We start from the raw sequence: 17,583 nt of genomic DNA, 5'->3' as shown, positions 1-17,583 counted from the left end.
TGCAGATTGAAATCAGGCCAGTCATAAAGAAGTGGCCACTTAAAATCGGTACGGATTAAAACGAGAATAACTTTTAAATGAAACAACGTATGTTAACATTTTATATATGAAATTAACGAAACGAAACGTTTATAACGAAATTAACGAATTAATGAAACAACGTATGTTAACATTTTATATATAAAATTAAAGGTCATTTATTAAGCTTTAAAAAAAGTATAACTGTAGGTTTATGTGTCTTTATTGCAAATAAATTTTCTGGCTTTTCTTTTTATGCCTCCCATTAATTGCTGCAAAACTTTTCTTCCCAATTCTACCGTTATTCCAGCATATTTATTCCACTTTGTTCTCATCAAAATCTGGTTATTTACTGTACCTGAACTCTTTTTCAATTTACGTTTAATAATTGCCCATGTCTGAAAAGCTTGACTCTTCAAACCGCAGCTTCGGATTGCCTGCCAAATTAATATTTTTGTTAAATTTTACGTATTAATAATTAAAGGCACACAGCCTCGAGCTGCCGAGACGTAAAAATGTTGCCTTATATCTGCCGAAAATTAGATTTTGGCTTTCTTTTAACCCTACAAAGTCGGATTTTCTAAATATTTGTGCACCATTTTATTTCTAGCTTCTTTTTCCATTGTGTCTACACTTTTTAAAACTAAACATAATGACTTGTAATTTATTGTTGAATAATGGTAGATTTGTTGTTAAAAACATATATAAATCTTTTTCCATTTTGAAAACAGGGGGCGTTGTTATGATTACTAAAGTGCGTACCGATTTTAAGTGGCCACTTCTTTATGACTGGTTATTATTCCTATCGATTCAGTCTGATTTTGTTAATACCTAAAAGATTTGATAATAAATTACAAATAATTACAAAACAAATATCAATTCCACTTAGAAAACTGAAATTAATTCCACTTTCGATCGTAATGGAATTCTTTGACAACACGGTATATAAAAATTTATTTTTATATAAAAATTTACTGCCTTCGATAAACATGGTTTTATTTAGAACTCAAGAGCGAAGGTATAGATTGGGACATGTCAGGGTAGGCAGTCAGGGTACTTTTTTCACACACGTCTTTTCTAAAGCAAATAAACATGGATTTGTCACAAAACATATTCGGGGTAGAGAAGCAAGCCGATTCAAAAATTTCGGCGGCGGCTTATGAGCAACAATTTTCGGCGGCGGCGGCTAGCCGACTCTACGCCGAAAAAAAATTCAGCTTAGCCGATTTCAAACAATATAAAATTAGCGTTTTAAGCAAATTATAAGATATTTTCATGTCAATTTGTCTCAACAGTGTTCTTATTTTTTACAAAACCAATAAATCAAAAAAAAAATTATTTCTTTTGGAAAAAAAATATGACTTTTATGAAAAAAGTAATAACTGATACGGTTCTTGACAATAATAGATGTGTTCAGATTTTATATGTATATCTTAATTAAGCTTCACACAACACAGTAAAAACAAGATAAATGCATATATGTATGTATATGGTAACACTGCCGCTAATTCAATAAAGTACCGATTTTCGTTAGTATTCACTGATATTATAAAAGAACCAAAAATTAATTGAATAATATATTTGTAACTTAATATTAAATAAAATACGATAGAAAAATGAAAATCGGCTAGCAAATTGAGCCGCCAACCAGCCGAGTAATTCGGCGGCGGCGTGGCTTGTTGAAAAAAATCATCTGAGCGGCTAGCCGTCAGCCGCGCCGATACGGCTTGCTTCTCTGATTCGGGGTTGTCATAGAATCCAATCATTGTCGGAATCGGTTTTGAAAACGACAGAAAAGGGACATTGGTCTTCGTGAAATTGTAAGTTATCGGTTTTATATTCAATCTAGAATTAAATTCTTTATCGATTAAACAAAAACTTACATTGGATTTCATAAGTCGAATGTACCTTTTTTGTCGTTTTCAAAACCGATTCCGACAATGATTGGATTCTATGACAACCCCGATTGCCAGAATGAAGTATTTTGATATTTCAAACTTGATGGGTGTTCAAGAGGGAAAAAGAAAATTGTTACTTTTCCTTCTAGTGGTACTTTTTTAATACATATTAAGTTATACACATAATAGTTGGCTGATATACATCTGAGTAAAGAAAGAATCAAGAATAGGGGACTTAATGGTATTAAGGTACCAAAAAGGGAAAACTAATAATACTTTTTCGTTCTTCAAATGGTACTATTTGAATTTTCCATAACTATGAACATAGAATTAGGAAATTAAACATAATAAACTTAGAATTATGGAACTAATGATACTTTTTAAATTTTCTATAATAATGGACCTTGAAAATATCAAACGCACAACTTGTTTTAATCAAGTTACTCGAGAGTCCATTTTAAAAATTTCTATTGTGGCGAAACCAACTGGGTCAGCTAGTATTCTATATTTTTTCTATTGTAATTTTCCAATTTTATTTTTCTAATATTTTCACACCTCTGTAAACTATAAAGAAACATTTACAGGTCTGTTGAGTGTAATTATATGTAATTTGAATTTAATGATGATTTCATTAAAAACCATTTTTTAAGACATAAAATTTAGATATAAAACCAAACAAATTTAAATGAAATCACTATGCGTGTTAACAAAGTTTTTAACTTCCGCTGGTTTTTTTTGTGTTAATTTCTAAGGCCTTTAAATTACACGTACATTTTGAGGAAATTATTTATCTTTTTTAATTTAAACATTTGAAATGAGTGAGCAAGAAAAAGCTAAAAAGAAAATTAAACAAATTGATGTTAAAGAACTTGTAACACCTTGTGCTACAAAATTTCATTAATTAAAGTTAAATAAATAATTAATACACATTCACAATAAACAGCACGTGTCAATGGTTTTTAGGAAAAAAATACTTCAATTGAAAATAGAATTTTGTTCATTGTAGTCTATTTTACACCATATGTATGTATGAATGTAAAATGACGTCAATCGATTTTAATAGAAAACTTTATTTATTTAATATAATGAAATTTTGTCATTCCATATGTTAGACCTTGAAATAAACAATTAAATAAATTTGTTGTAATCTACTGCATTAGAGTGTATAATACGCCCCCAATGTAATGTTTAAGTTTACAATTGTTGCCAGCAATTTGAACTTGGAATGGATTTAAAATTGACATAAAATAATAAAACAGTTATGGAATTACATTTTCTTTCTTTTATATTTCTATATACACTAGAAAATAAATCTCAGTATGTTAAACTATGAAAAAATCATTAAAAATACCTGTTAAAAATGAAGTGCAGCATTTCATTTCCCAATATGCTGAATATTCATTGCTGCAAAAGATAAAAAATCTATTTAAAACCTTCACTTTTCGTTAAAAATCATGTCGAAGCCTTTAACATTCATTAGCATGTTTGATTATGGAGCATGTTGCATTCCAAGCACTTGATTCTTAACGAAATGTTCTCGTCTTTAACTCTCAGTTTCGACCAAACAGCACCATGTTTCCAGGGTGTTGAGTATGAAGCCTAAATCAATGTGACATCTTTGGATAGTGGCCAAGTATGTAAAGTGAGTGAGTTGTTAAATAAACTACTATAAACTGCAATACGAATTGTTTTTATTTTGTGGCATGTACAGCAATTAACACTTTTCATTCCCCCCATAAATGGCTAAAAGGCAGCACAAACAAACTCTGGACTTTCTTACAAACACAATTCATTTATGGCTCAATGGACATGCTTTCAGAGTGCCTTTAAAGAGTGGTACGTCTGTCTTACTACACAAATTGCATTCATTCATACATACATATATATATTTATGTATTAGTGAACACTGTTTGTACAGTATTTAGGTGTGCATTAGGTTAAGCTGTCAAATGTTCGCATGTTCGTTTTATGGTAAATTGACACTTAAACATAAAAATGTCAATATCATGTGTCATTTTTCTATTTTTGCCTTAAAACTAAATTTTTAATGTTTTTATGCTAAAGAAAAGATTTCTGTTAAGTGAAAAATATAAGTAATAAATTAAACACCAATATCATAAAAAGGGATTATTGTTTTGAATATTTATAAGTTGACTTAAATGATTTTTAAGCTTATTTATCTCTTTTAAGTTTTTTGATTAAAAACATGTAAAAGATATTCGTTTTTATACACATACGTTGTTTATGAGAGAGTGTTTCACATTGACCTAAAAACACCAACTGTCAGAAGTGTAACATCTTTGTTGTGAATTCATCATTTTAAATTAACAGTTTCAAAGTAATTAAGAGAAAGCTAATATTTTGTTGAATACCAGATGCCGTTTATTTATTTCTTTATTTCTGGCTGTCAGTTTTTTAGAGATCGGAAAAATTCTTAATGGGATCAAATTACACTGCAAGTAAAATTTCTACTTTTGAAATGACATAGCAAAATGACCAGACACCTAAATTTTAGTGGTTGTCATAGAATCCAATCATTGTCGGAATCGGTTTTGAAAACGACAAAAACTTATGAAATCCAATGTAATTGTTTGTTTATCGATAAAGAATTTAATTCTAGATCGAATATAAAACCGATAACTTTCGATTTCACGAGACAAATCATCCGATTCCGACAATTATTGGATTCTATGACGACCCCGTTTATTTTGATTCGTATAATTAAATGATGTACTCCGTTTTAAAAGATCAGTTGAAAATCGGCGGATATAGCATTTTTAAGTTTGTATTGTTTATGGCGATTTTTGATTATATTTTAAGAAAAAGATTTTGGAAAATCTTTTAAAGTTACTTTATTTATTGTTTAAAAAATAGTACTCTGTTCATATGTGCGAAAAAATATGGGTTTTCATGCGAAAAATTTGATATGGAGTTTGACAGCATTACTAAACTTAATTGTGAAAATCGTTGATAAAAACACTTACTTTTCCAAGATTTACTTGATTTGTACACGACTAGAGCACGATTTAGAGTATTTGTATGCTCTAAATAAGATGTGAAAACCAATAATATTAATGAACGAAATGTAAAATCAACAATCTTTGGCATATACTGATTATTAGTTCAGTGTTATATCTACTTGTTCAGTGACAAATTAATTTGATTAGATTTTGACCTGATTTTTAATTATTGGCCATTGTTAGCTATGAAATTTTCCCATCTTTCTGAAACATATGGATTCCGAGTCAAAAGAACTGCTCATTTCTTGAGGCCAAGAATGAATCAAGCCAATTTCGGATACTCTGTATCGATTAAAACAAATAGTATTGGGACAACGCAAGGTCTAGACTATAAGGTAGGCGAGGCCAAGCACAACCACTTCATTCTAAATAGTTTTTAACAGGATTTACAACATGTGGCCTAGCGTTGTCATGATGGAATATTATGACTTCATGTCTGGCCGCATATTCTGGTCGTTTTTCGGACAATGTTCGCTTCAAACGAATCAGTTGCGTTCGGTACAGGTTTCCTATGATGGTATGGTCAGATTTCAGCAGCTAATTTGCTCCCACCAAATATAGAGAATTCCCTTAAACGCCATGGATATGTGGATTAGGTGTCGATTCGGCTGGTTGGCCGGGCTTCACATACGATCTCCTACGCTTCGGGTTATTGTAAAGAATCTATTTTCAATCGCAAGTAATGATTCGATGCAAAAATAATTTTCTTTTATAGCGTTCAAGCATAAATTTGGACATGCAAAATCGTCTTTTAAGGTCTATCGCTTCAATTTGTATGGTACCCAATTTTCCCACATTTGGATGAATCCTGAAAGTCGCTAACGATTTGAAATTACAGCTTGAGTAGCTCCCAATGATTTTACAAGCTCTTGTTGAGTTTTATAACAATATTCATGTAGTAATTCCATCAATTCTTGGTCTTCAAACTTTTTTAGTAGGACTGGGCGATCTTTGTCTTCCGTGTCAAAATCACCACTTCTGAACCTAACAAACCATATCTTGCACATTGAAACCGATGGAACTCATTCACCTTAAGCTTTGGTGAGCAATCGGTGTGTAAATTAAAGAAGTAACGCGAAACTTCTCGCTTTGTTGGAACAAAAATTCGACATTTTAGAAGCACAAAAAACTTTGTTGTTTACACTATAATGATCAATAACTAAGTGATAATAAATGTCAGATTTGTACCATTCCAAATAACATATTTTGTACAATAAAAATACCTTTTTGGAAAAACATTAAATTTTTCGACGTAGTCCCAAATTTTGCCAATTTTCTATTCAAAACCACCTGCACAAAACACAAAATATTTAAAATTTTTGAAAAAAAATATTTTTAAAATCCAATATTTGTAGATGTTCTCTCACATTTTGTCTCATAACTTTTCTTTTATTGAAGCGATTTCACCAATTTTTAATCTCAAACTTTTTACAACTGTGACAAACAGTTCGATTAAATCTTATGACATTCAGTTTGCAATATAAACATAGCTAAATCGACTTTGAACTTTCTTTAACATATTCTTGATCTTAGCAAAACTAACAAATAATATTTAAAAACATAAAATTTTTCGAGATAGTCTCATATTTTGTCTAATAACTTTTCTTTTATTGAAGCGATTTCCCCAATTTTTAATCTCAAACTTTTTGCAACAATGACAAACATTTTGATTTAATTTGATTTCCTTCGATTTGGTATAAAGGGAGATGTGGTGATTTCCACATAGACATAGACATATCTAGAACGACTTTGAACTTTCTTTAAGATATTCTGGTAATTTCGGTTACGCATCCACTTGAAGCAAATTACATAGACAAGAAATTGTTGAATATTTGAAATCTTCCACGAAGTTTTTATAGATTTTATTTTTAGAAAATCTGCACTTTGCAAATTTATTTTGCAATAAATATGTTTGAAAAATCTAGGGCGAACTTACAGTTATAGTTACAAGTGCTCACAATTTTCTTTTCTTTACCAACTCACTTGTCATAAACGATTTTATTTAATACAACAAAATTAAAAGTGACACAACCAAGAGTTATAAAAAACGAAACTTGGATGTGGCAACTGTTAAGTGAATCACACAATCATAACATTAATTTAAAGCACCTGAGTATAGTTATGTCAAACACATTTAAACATTATAAACAAATTGCTATTGACAACAGATTTATTATTGGTAAGGGAAATAATTTTATATAAATCTATACCTGAATTTTACTATGACATGGTTGAATTACTAAAAGTAATTCGGTGTATTTAACCTTGGTCACAGTAATTAATATTCATGCATGACAAATCATAACCAACGGTCTGTAAATATTGTTAATACACATACATTTTAATCTTAGATGAGATTGAAATTGAAAGACAAATTTGAAAATTGAAAAAAAAATGTGTTCAATAAGTGTTTAAAATATTGTTTCGGGGTATAAGAAATATCTTAAAATACTTATTGCACTTTCTGTTGACATCATTCTTTGTATTTTTTTGTTCAATTCTTATTGAGAATTTGTTTAATTCTATTTTCGGTTTAACGCCTTTTTTTGTCCAGTTGAAATAAAAAACGCATGTCTATTTTAATTATTAACCAATATTGTGATTATGAATTATTTTTGTACAATTTCCAATAATAAAAACAAACAATAATTCTGAATTCGTAAGTAGTACCCCCATTTCAACTTATGAATAATGTATTATAAGGTGTATTGATTTTTAATCAACTTACCTACAATTAAACACTCACAGAAAAATATTAATTCAAAAAGATTTTTGCTATAACTGCGTTTACACTATTTAAGTTCTCAATGTTAATAAAACAGCCTTAAAAGAGCCGGGATTTACAATAGATGTCGTATCTTTTGAACTCGGTTTTTGTTTTTAATAACTTATATGTCATTTTGAAGGATACATGTCTATCATTTATTCTCACTTAGTTATTGAACATTGTAGTCTAACAGCAACGTTTTTTTTTTTCGCCGTAAATCGAATTTTGTGCTAACAAAGAGTCATTTGCGGGAAGTTTTACTTTACTTCATTAATTTTCCACCATGTGCTCTCCGATGCTAATGGTAAATGTGATTCATTGGTTTCAACATGGCAAAGATGGTTTGTGCGCTTCAGAAGTGGTGATTTTGACACGGAAGACAAAATTCGTTTAGGGCAGCCAAAAAAAGTGTGAAGACCAAGAATTGGAAGCATTACTCCATGAAGATTGTTGTCAAACTCAACAAGATCTTACAAAATCATTAGGAGCCACTCAAGCATCAATTTCAAAATGCAGCAGGATTCACCCAAAAGCAGGAAAATTGGGTACGAATTGAAGCCGAGAGACTTTGAAAGACGATTTTGAATGTTCAAAATTATGCTTGAACGCTATAAAATAAAATCAGTTTTGCACCGAATCATTACTTGCGATGAAAAATGGATCCATTACAAAAACCCGAAGCGTAAGAGATCCTATGTGAAGCCCAGCCAACCAGCCGAATCAATACCAAAGCCAAATATCCATTGCGCTAAGGTAATGTTCTGTATTTGATGGGAGCAAAAGGGTCCTAAGTATTATTAGCAACTGAAATCTGACCACACCATCACAGGGAACCTGTACCGAACACAACTGATTCGAATATAAGGCCAGACATGAAACCGTAATATTCCATCTTGACAACGCTCGGCCACATGTTGCAATACCTGTTAAAAATTATTTTGAAAGAAGTGGTTGGGAAGTTTTGCCTCACCAGCCTTATAGTCTAGACCTAGTCCCGGCCGAACACTATTTGTTTCGATTGAAGCAGAACGTTTTCTCTTTGATACCCTTCACTTTGGAACAGAGTATCCGAAATTGGCTTGATTCGTTCTTGGCCTCAAAAGATGAGCAGTTCTTGTTGGCTCGGAATCCATATGTTGCCGGAAAGATGGGTAAAGTTCATAGCTAACAATTGCTTTAGAATGTTTATACATCCAATATGATGATTATATCTTATATAGGGTTCCTAATTTCCCGTGCATTTTAATTTCTCGTGAGGAAATTGAAAAATCTGTTCATTTCTGGGAGTTCCTGTGAATTTTTTAATACTAAATTAAACCAAAAATCAGTAAATTGTCATGGAATTTTACCAGTACAAAATAACTATATTTGGTTATAAAATGTTGGTCCAACCATTTTAAGGATTTCTAAGTTAATAGTGGCAGTTGATCGGTTTCACACTTGTAGTTTTAATCTGTATAAAATCAATCAAATCTATTTGTAATTGAAAAACGGAAGAATTTCCACTATTAGTTTCGAAATACAAACTTTTCAAATCAGCTTAGTCAAAATTATGGATTCAAACTCAACAACATACAGATAATTTACAGAATCTTGCCTTTTGTAAAAAAAATTTGGTCACTGCATTGCCGATTACTGCATTATCAAACTTTGGAAAACTCTACATGATGAAGCTAAGACCCCTTTCACACTAGGCAATTTAGTTGCGCAAGTCTCTTGTGTTTGTAGATACCCGAGGTAATGTCGGGTTAAGGAGAAGACAATTTTACATGCTGTTTTGTTGTTGGGAGACTTGCGCAACTAAATTGCCTAGTGTGAAAGGGGTCTAATTCCCTTTCATTTGCCTATGTAGGTAATTATTACCAACTTTATATTATGAGCTTAAATAAATAAATATTAATAAGAATACGTCAGTGAATTTAATATACAGCTAATAAAACAGTTGAATTAAACATTAAAAAATTGTCAATAATACTAGTAAATAAAATATTACTTTGTTTTAACAATTTTTATCAATAAAGTTCTAAAATTAAAAAAATAAATAAAAAAAACAAATATTCGAACAGTTAATTAATACCGAAAGGCGGGCGCCCGAACAGAAGAAAAATCTTAATATAAATTCTGCCATTAGTTATTTAAATAACTAAAACTAATAAAATTAATTGAATTAAAAACTGAAACTCACGTGTTTCTTAAACAATTAATAATAAAAAGTCAATAAACTTGCGGCCCTCGCAAATAAAAACCACTTTCTATATACACTTATATGAATGTTTATGAATGAATTGTAAAGATTTTTATGACCAGGTGGGTGTTTGAGTTTTTATAATTTGATAAGAAGACAAGAAGGTAATTTTTATTTTCATTTAATTTGACAATAACACTCAGTGACACAAGCATTACGGAAAGATAAAATATATTTTTTTTATTAAATTAACATATAAATGAGAATTTTTGTTTTGGAATTTTATATTTTTCGGGCCATTGTGTTTTTAATGTTTCAATTCTAATGCTTTGTATTTAACATTTAGATAATTTTATTTTCTTTTCTGAAAACTAACTCATCTCTTATTAACATCAGCAAAGAAGAAAACAAGTTTCAAATACGAGACTGTTTCAGTTTTGTATTTCATTTTAAAGTTTTATTTACTTTTTTTCTCGAATTTTTATGTATTTCTAAGAAATGTTGTGTACCTTAAATATTTTGCAGTCTGAACGATAATAAAACTTCAAGGTCTCTTTATTTTGAGAAAATTAATTTTAAAGCACAACTCAAGTATGATGAGATCATCATGTTGTGAAGGGTTTCATGCCAGTTGCAATAATAAATGAAATGTCTTTATATGGGCTAAGGATTGGTAAATAAAAGTTTTTTTCTTAAACTTTATTGTTTCTTGTATAAATACCAAAATGCTGTCCTAATGATGTTATAAAATTAAAACCATATAAGCAACAATTTTGAGTGTTTTGAGGCAATAATCAACAACGCATTAAGTACTACTAAAAGAACTTAAGTGCTGAAACCATATTGGATCATGCGTCCAAGTTTTATAGCTTTAGAAAACTACTAAAGCCCACGTTTTTAATAACATGACTGTTACTTGAAATAAATACATTGTATAGAATTGTATCAGAAAAATATATACAAATTTTTAAAAAAAAAACTTTACTTAATATTAAAATCAGTTTTTACTTTCTAACCAATGTATTTCTTAATAATATTTCATATTCAAACCACTTTAATAGGAAAATTTAATTTAACCTGGGAAACATTGTTTTAGTATTTAGGCTGAAGCACCCAGCAGTCCTAGGAGACTGTCCCGAACAAGTGACCAGACAGTCTCATTGTAATCCAAAATCTTAAATTTTCCCACTGCTTAGGACATACACATGTTAAAATAACTAGTCACGTAGCTAGTTACTTTAAAATGTGCATGACCATTTTGGATTACAATGAGACTTTCTGATAGCTAGTCCAAAGTAGTCTACGCATTGGATACACATACAGTGGTGGCCAGGAATTTAAGAGAAAAATTGTTTGCTAAATTCCACGTGATTGTCAATTATTTTTTCAAATATTTCCACAAATATGTATGCATGAGGACTGTTTTAACACACAAGTGTGTGTTATTCGACTGTGTCAATTCATACATATTCACCACGAACACATAACATTTTTCTACAACTTGACCAAAAAAAAGTTTTTTTAAATAAACATATTTTCTCACATTTATATCATTATATTTTTATTATAAAATATTCGGAACAAATTTCGTATTTTTAGTTCCATTCAGCCTTATCATGTAAGGCGTAGTCGTTTTACGACAACGACAGTTTCGTACTAGATTAAAGAAATTATTCAATCTGCTTCATTAATCTAGTACGAAACTGTCGGTGTCGTAAAACGACTACGCCTTACATGATAAGGCTGATTAGTTTCGGTCATATCATGTTATTAATAGCGGATGTTCGCTGAGGTGGGTCAACGTATTTCCACATATCTTTGTCCATATATGTTTTACCGATTTTTCCAAACATTTTTCAGAAACTAGAAACATTAATAATAAATTTCATACCCTTAGAGGTCCTTTTATGTTGGCTCTATCGCACTTAAAATTCAGTTGATGAAAAAAATTCAAGTATTTGTCTTAAATTGGTGGCCACCACTGTACATAGATTTAGTTACCTAACCTACATATTTTAGTCAGTTAAAAAGACCTCGGACAACTCTCCAATAGATTACTTCTGGTGGGTAAAATAACTACTTTCTAAATTGCAGTACAAAATAAACGTTTAAAGTGACTACACTCTATTTTACTTAGAGACACTTATCAGACTATTTTCATCACGCTAGATTACCTGGGATGTATAAAGTATCCAATTGTCTTCTCTCTACACTACAAAGAGCACGTGTCAAATGATCCAAAATATATCAATTGGAGTCAAGCAAGTGATCAGCCATTACTGCCTATAAGGCATACATTACTACTGGTCTGTGCTCGGCATGAAGAATTTTTTGTAAGTGTTTGTGTTTCTTCACTTAGGAAAGTTCTGGAGCCATACATACAGTACTTGCACAATAATATATTGTGTTCCTTTCTTAATATGAACTGCCCTTTGTTTAATTAGAAATTATAGGTTTTACTTGAACGGGTCTAATTTTGTTCTTTAGTATGTCAAACTAATTGATGACGAATTTAGAGGAAATCCCATATTAGGAACCCGTTCTAGAAGAACAAAATTAGATCCATCTCCGACAATATCTAGAAGTAAGGATCCCATGATGAGTGATATAAACCGGTACTACTTCTTATAGTGTATGTATATGAAAGGGTTGTGTGACTTTAACATTTTAAACTTTTACACACACACTCCACAGTGGTGGATAATTCGGTATCTCGGGAACTATTGGATCACCTAGGGTCGCAAATTCCTTAAAAAAATCCATTTATGAACGAAATGAGCTGAAAATATAAATAGTCCTTGAGAAGATCTACAAAAAATAAGCTCATATGTGTAGGGTTTATCTATTAGTTGAAGAGATAATTAGGTTTATTGATTTATTTTTTTTTAATTTTAGATATGGCGGGCCAAATTTATTTTTAAAATATCAGCTATATTGGTGATAAAATTCAAAATCTAATAAATAAAACTTACTAACAGTTATCTGGCCCCTATAAAAATTTACACGCATCCAAAGTTGAAATATGTAAAAAAAAAATTCTTCGGGACTATATACAATTTTTATATGATCCGGAAAGAAAACTTAATGCAAAAGCGTGTAATGTAAAATTTACACGGTCCCCACCAGGCCTATCCAAACTTGGACATTTTAGAAAAATTTAGGTTTGAGTAAAAAATTTTATTTATATTTTAATTTTCAGCTCATTCAGTTAATAAATGGATTTTTGGCGATTTTTTTAAAAAAATTGCGATCCGAGGTGATCAACTTTGAGGGGCCACGTACAGGCCCCCATTAACACTAGAAAGCTGAACAAACGTAGATCAACTCGAGAACACCTTGGCTCCAACCACGTGAAATTTCGTAATAATATATCCAATAGTTCCCGAGATACCGAACCAAACTAACTTGTTCTGTTTTGAATGTAATAATAATACTGACCTAAAAGCTGGTTAAGCAGAGCCGTCGACTCGTGAATCCACTAATTATGTGTCCGATTAGATCCTACTGTTCTTTAGAAATTACTTGTATTTTCCATATCAAAATTATACATTAGAGGAGGAAATATTAAAATGAAGAACTAAAAAAAGTGCCGAATCTTAAATATCCACCACTAATATCAGACGGGAACCTATTTTTATCTAAAATTTTACCAATTCAAACTATTTGGTTCATTTTTGATACCAAAAATTTGTGATCAACAAAAAATATTTGGAGAAAATTTCATCACCTTAGGTCCTCTCTAGGCTCTATCATGCCAACAACAGATAGACAGACAACAAACCAAATAATTCTGATTAACAGAAAATTTGTTGGCAAAATTTTATTCCCGAATGTAATTTGTTCAAATCCTACCCGATCACCAATTATTTTTTCAAGAAACTAGTTCTTGCTATAAAAATAACAATTCAAGGGGTTCTTACTGGCAAAAGCACAACACTACCGGCATACATTAGGCAATTAATTGCGCAAGTCTTTTGCGCAATTTTTGCGTTTGCTGATGTCAGTGGTAAGATAGGGTGAAGGAGAATCTTTTTTTTTAAATTTGAGTACAGAGTCTGTACTACAGACTTGTTTGTATACGGCAAGTTGGTTTGCTTCTTCATTCAGACTTGCGCAACTAAATTGCCTAATGCTAAATGAATCTTAGAATAGTCTAATATTTTCAGAAAATTTTAAATTTTGAAATCAATCCTATTTTTTAAGAAATATTATAAAAATTGAGAATAATTTAATTTAAGAAAAGTCTAATGTTTTTAGAAAATTTTAAATTTTGAAATGAATTTTAAATAAATCTTATTTTTTTTTTAAATAATGAAATATTCTAAAAAAAAGCTTTTAACAAATAAGTTTAAAAAATATGTCAAATTGAAATAAAGATTTATTATAGTCCATTAAAATATTCCTATTTGAAAATTAAGTTTTATAAATTGTGTAACAAATAAAGTGTTGAATAAAAAATACTTTTCAACTCAACTATTTACCTGGACTTTCCACTCCTATTATGGCATCGGAATCCTCTATAGAAGCAGCATTTTTAAAGAAAAATTTACAAAATATCACATAAATAATTATTTCATCATTTCTAGCAATATTATTGAAATAAAATAATCTGCATAATTTAAAATACAAAGCAAGTGAAAATAAACAATTAAAAGAAATTAAATGAAATGCAATGCTAAATTTATGGATGCAAGTGCATTTATGGATGACTAATAATCAGAAACACAATGATGACTAAAATGCTAATTTGTCTATGACATTTGAAAAGTTTAAACAAACAGATTTTGTTTTTAAAATTTTATTAATAATACTCAAAAAAAATTAAAAAGTGCACTGCACTCACTTGTAAAGAAACTCAGCTAAATGCCAAAATGTTTAAATGTTCAAAACTAAAGTGAATAGTTTTTCATGAGCTGGCGAGTAATACATGAATATAAAATGAAAATTCTTTTATTCTCTCCCCTCTCCATTAAAATGTAAAGAAAATTTAAACAAACAATTGAAAGAAAGAAAAAACAAATATAATTCAAAGTCAAAAATGTATGTTGTGTAAATTTTGACTTTGGTGCGGGGGGTTGAGGGGCACTCTGGTAATTTTGAAAAAAAATTTCCGAATTTAGTTTTTCAGTATTTTGAGTTTGAGTGTAAGAATGCATACCTGACGTTTATATTTTATGGGTATTTTTGTTTCTCGTTTAAAAATTTTGACTTTGAATTCTGTTAACGGAGAATTTGGGGCAAAGTGTAGGGGGTCTCTCCTACATTACCGCAAGGTGCCAAAGATTGACATCTGTTTTACGTTCGAACTAGTGTATATATGAGTATTTACACAAAAAAATATTTGTATTTTCGTAAATTGTTTAACAAAAAAGCTTATGCATAGATAAACAAAAACAAAATTATAAAAATAAAAACTAAAACTAAGGAAAATATTGTAATAACAAAACATGTAGATACTATGTAAATATGTATTCGAGAGAGTATGTTTGGGTGGCATGTATTGTAGCATGTAAACAAATATGTGAGTATAGACATTGCCACACGAATAAGGTGGTAACACCACCACCTCAATGACCGGAAAAATGTGGGCAGATTGTAGTTTACGTTGTTATTTAATGATTTTTTAATGTTTAGAATAATAAAAACATGAATGAATATGTAATATCTAGTATTTGAAGCATTTTTTTTCATAACGAAATGTTTTTAACAGATCTTTATAGCAACATTTCACAGTGAGATTCCTGTGATTAATACCCTTCAATGTGATGGAAGATCATTTTTAAAAAAATTATGAAGAATTTTTAAACTTTAGAGAATATAAAGATGTAGTTTTTAGAATATTTTAAGAACTACCCGTCATATTTGAATACAAATTGTAAACATTTCCTATTTATGTTATGGCTACTGCAGCCGTTCCTCTTTAAATTGGCCAAAAGAACTTTTTTGCTACTATTTTAAACAATCGAATTATTTATAAAATTCACATATTTTTGTTTTCTAAATATTTTCAAAATTTCTTTAACTTTTCTTGTTAACCATATCACAGAGCATAAAATCATTTTGATTATATTGAAAAAAAAACTGAAAATATAAAATTTTATTGAATTTTTCGGCAATACATTTTTAATGCTATTTTAAATTAACAATTTTATTAAAAAAATTTATAAAATTTTTAGGTTGTTGTCTTATTTACAAAGAATTAAATGAACTTTTTTTTATTGAAAAATAAATTTTAAAAAAATTAATATTCTTTGGCAACATTTTCCATTTTGTTTAAAATTTCTTATGAAAATATTAATATTTGAAAAAGTACTTTTCTACTACTATTTTAAATAATAGAAATTTTTTCTCATTTAGTTAATTAAAATGGAAAAAAAAGAAAATATAAAATTTTGTTGAATTTTTTTTCAAAACAAAAAAGTACTTTTTTTTACCACTATTTTAAATATATAATTGTTATCCAAAAACTTTAGTCCATTTTTGTATTGTTATCTTATAAAGAAAAAAATCATATCTTTGGGCAACATTTAACCGATTTAGTTTAAAATTTCATATTGGATATATGAAAAATATTTATATTTAAAAAAGTACTTTTCTACATTTATACTATTATAAATAATCGAAATTTTCACAAAATCTATATCATTTAATTTATTAAAATGGAAAAAAACAGAAAATATTAAATTTTATTGAATTTTTCGCACTATAAAAAAGTACTTTTTTACTACTATTTTAAATATATAATTGTTATCCAAAAAATTTAGATAATTTTTAGATTTTTTATATTATAAAGATAAAAATCATATTTTTTGGCAATATTTTACCGATTTTGTTTAAAATTTTTTATTTTTTAAGAAAAATATTAATGTTTGAAAAATACTTTTCTAATACTGTTTTATATAATCGAAATTTTCAAAATTAATTAAAATGGAAAAAAGAAAATATAAAATTTTATTGAATTTTTGTTCAAAACAAAAAAGTACTTTTTGTTACTACTATTTTAAGTATTGTTACAAACAAATGTAGATAATTTTTAGATTGTTATCTTATGAAGAAAAAATCATATTTTTGGGCAACATTTTATCGATTTAGTTAAAAAATTCATATTGGATATATGAAAAATATTTATATTTGATAAAGTACTTTTCTATTACTATTTTAAATAATCGATGTTTTCACAAAATCTTTACTCATTTAGTTTATTTAAATGAAAAAGCAGAAAATATAAAATTTTAATGAATTTTTCGGCAATATAAAAAAGTACTTTTTTACTACAATTTTAAATATATAATTGTTATCAAAAAAATTTGGATAATTTTTAGATTGTTATCTTATAAAGAAAAAAATATATATTTTTGGGCACCATTTAACCGATTTTGTTTAAAATTTCTTATTGGATATATGAAAAATATTTATGTTTGAAAAAAGTACTTTTCTACTACTATTTTAAATAATTGAAATTTTCAGCAAATGGACAAAATAGAAAATATAAAATTTTATTGAATATAAAAAAGTACTTTTTTACTACTATTTTCAATATATTAAAAAAAATGTAGATAATTTTTAGACTTTTATCCTATATAGAAAAATCATATTTTTGGGGAACATTTTAACGATTTTGTTTAAAATTTCATATAATATTTATGTTTGAAAAAGTACTTTACTACTACTATTTTAAATAATCTATATTTTCAC

General features: G+C 28.7%; 1 protein-coding gene across 6 annotated transcripts in view; it reads right to left on the bottom strand.

Annotated features, from left to right (window-relative positions):
• The window catches only part of LOC135964143 (aminopeptidase N), a 327,697-nt gene that overhangs the window by 76,828 nt on the left and 233,286 nt on the right, over positions 1 to 17,583 (bottom strand). Inside the window, exon 4 of one of the 6 annotated variants that reach the window (XM_065516236.1) lies at positions 14,370 to 14,405. The exons of the other annotated variants lie outside the window; for them this stretch is intronic. Within the exon in view, the coding sequence (XP_065372308.1) occupies positions 14,370 to 14,405 (36 nt within the window). The remainder of the gene's footprint in view (positions 1 to 14,369; positions 14,406 to 17,583) is intronic. 6 annotated transcript variants of the gene reach the window in all.

The sequence above is a fragment of the Calliphora vicina genome, chromosome 1 (genome assembly GCF_958450345.1).
Source record: "Calliphora vicina chromosome 1, idCalVici1.1, whole genome shotgun sequence".
Taxonomy (NCBI): domain Eukaryota; kingdom Metazoa; phylum Arthropoda; class Insecta; order Diptera; family Calliphoridae; genus Calliphora; species Calliphora vicina.
Note: the sequence above shows the minus strand (reverse complement) of the source record. Positions and strands in the feature narration are given on the sequence as shown.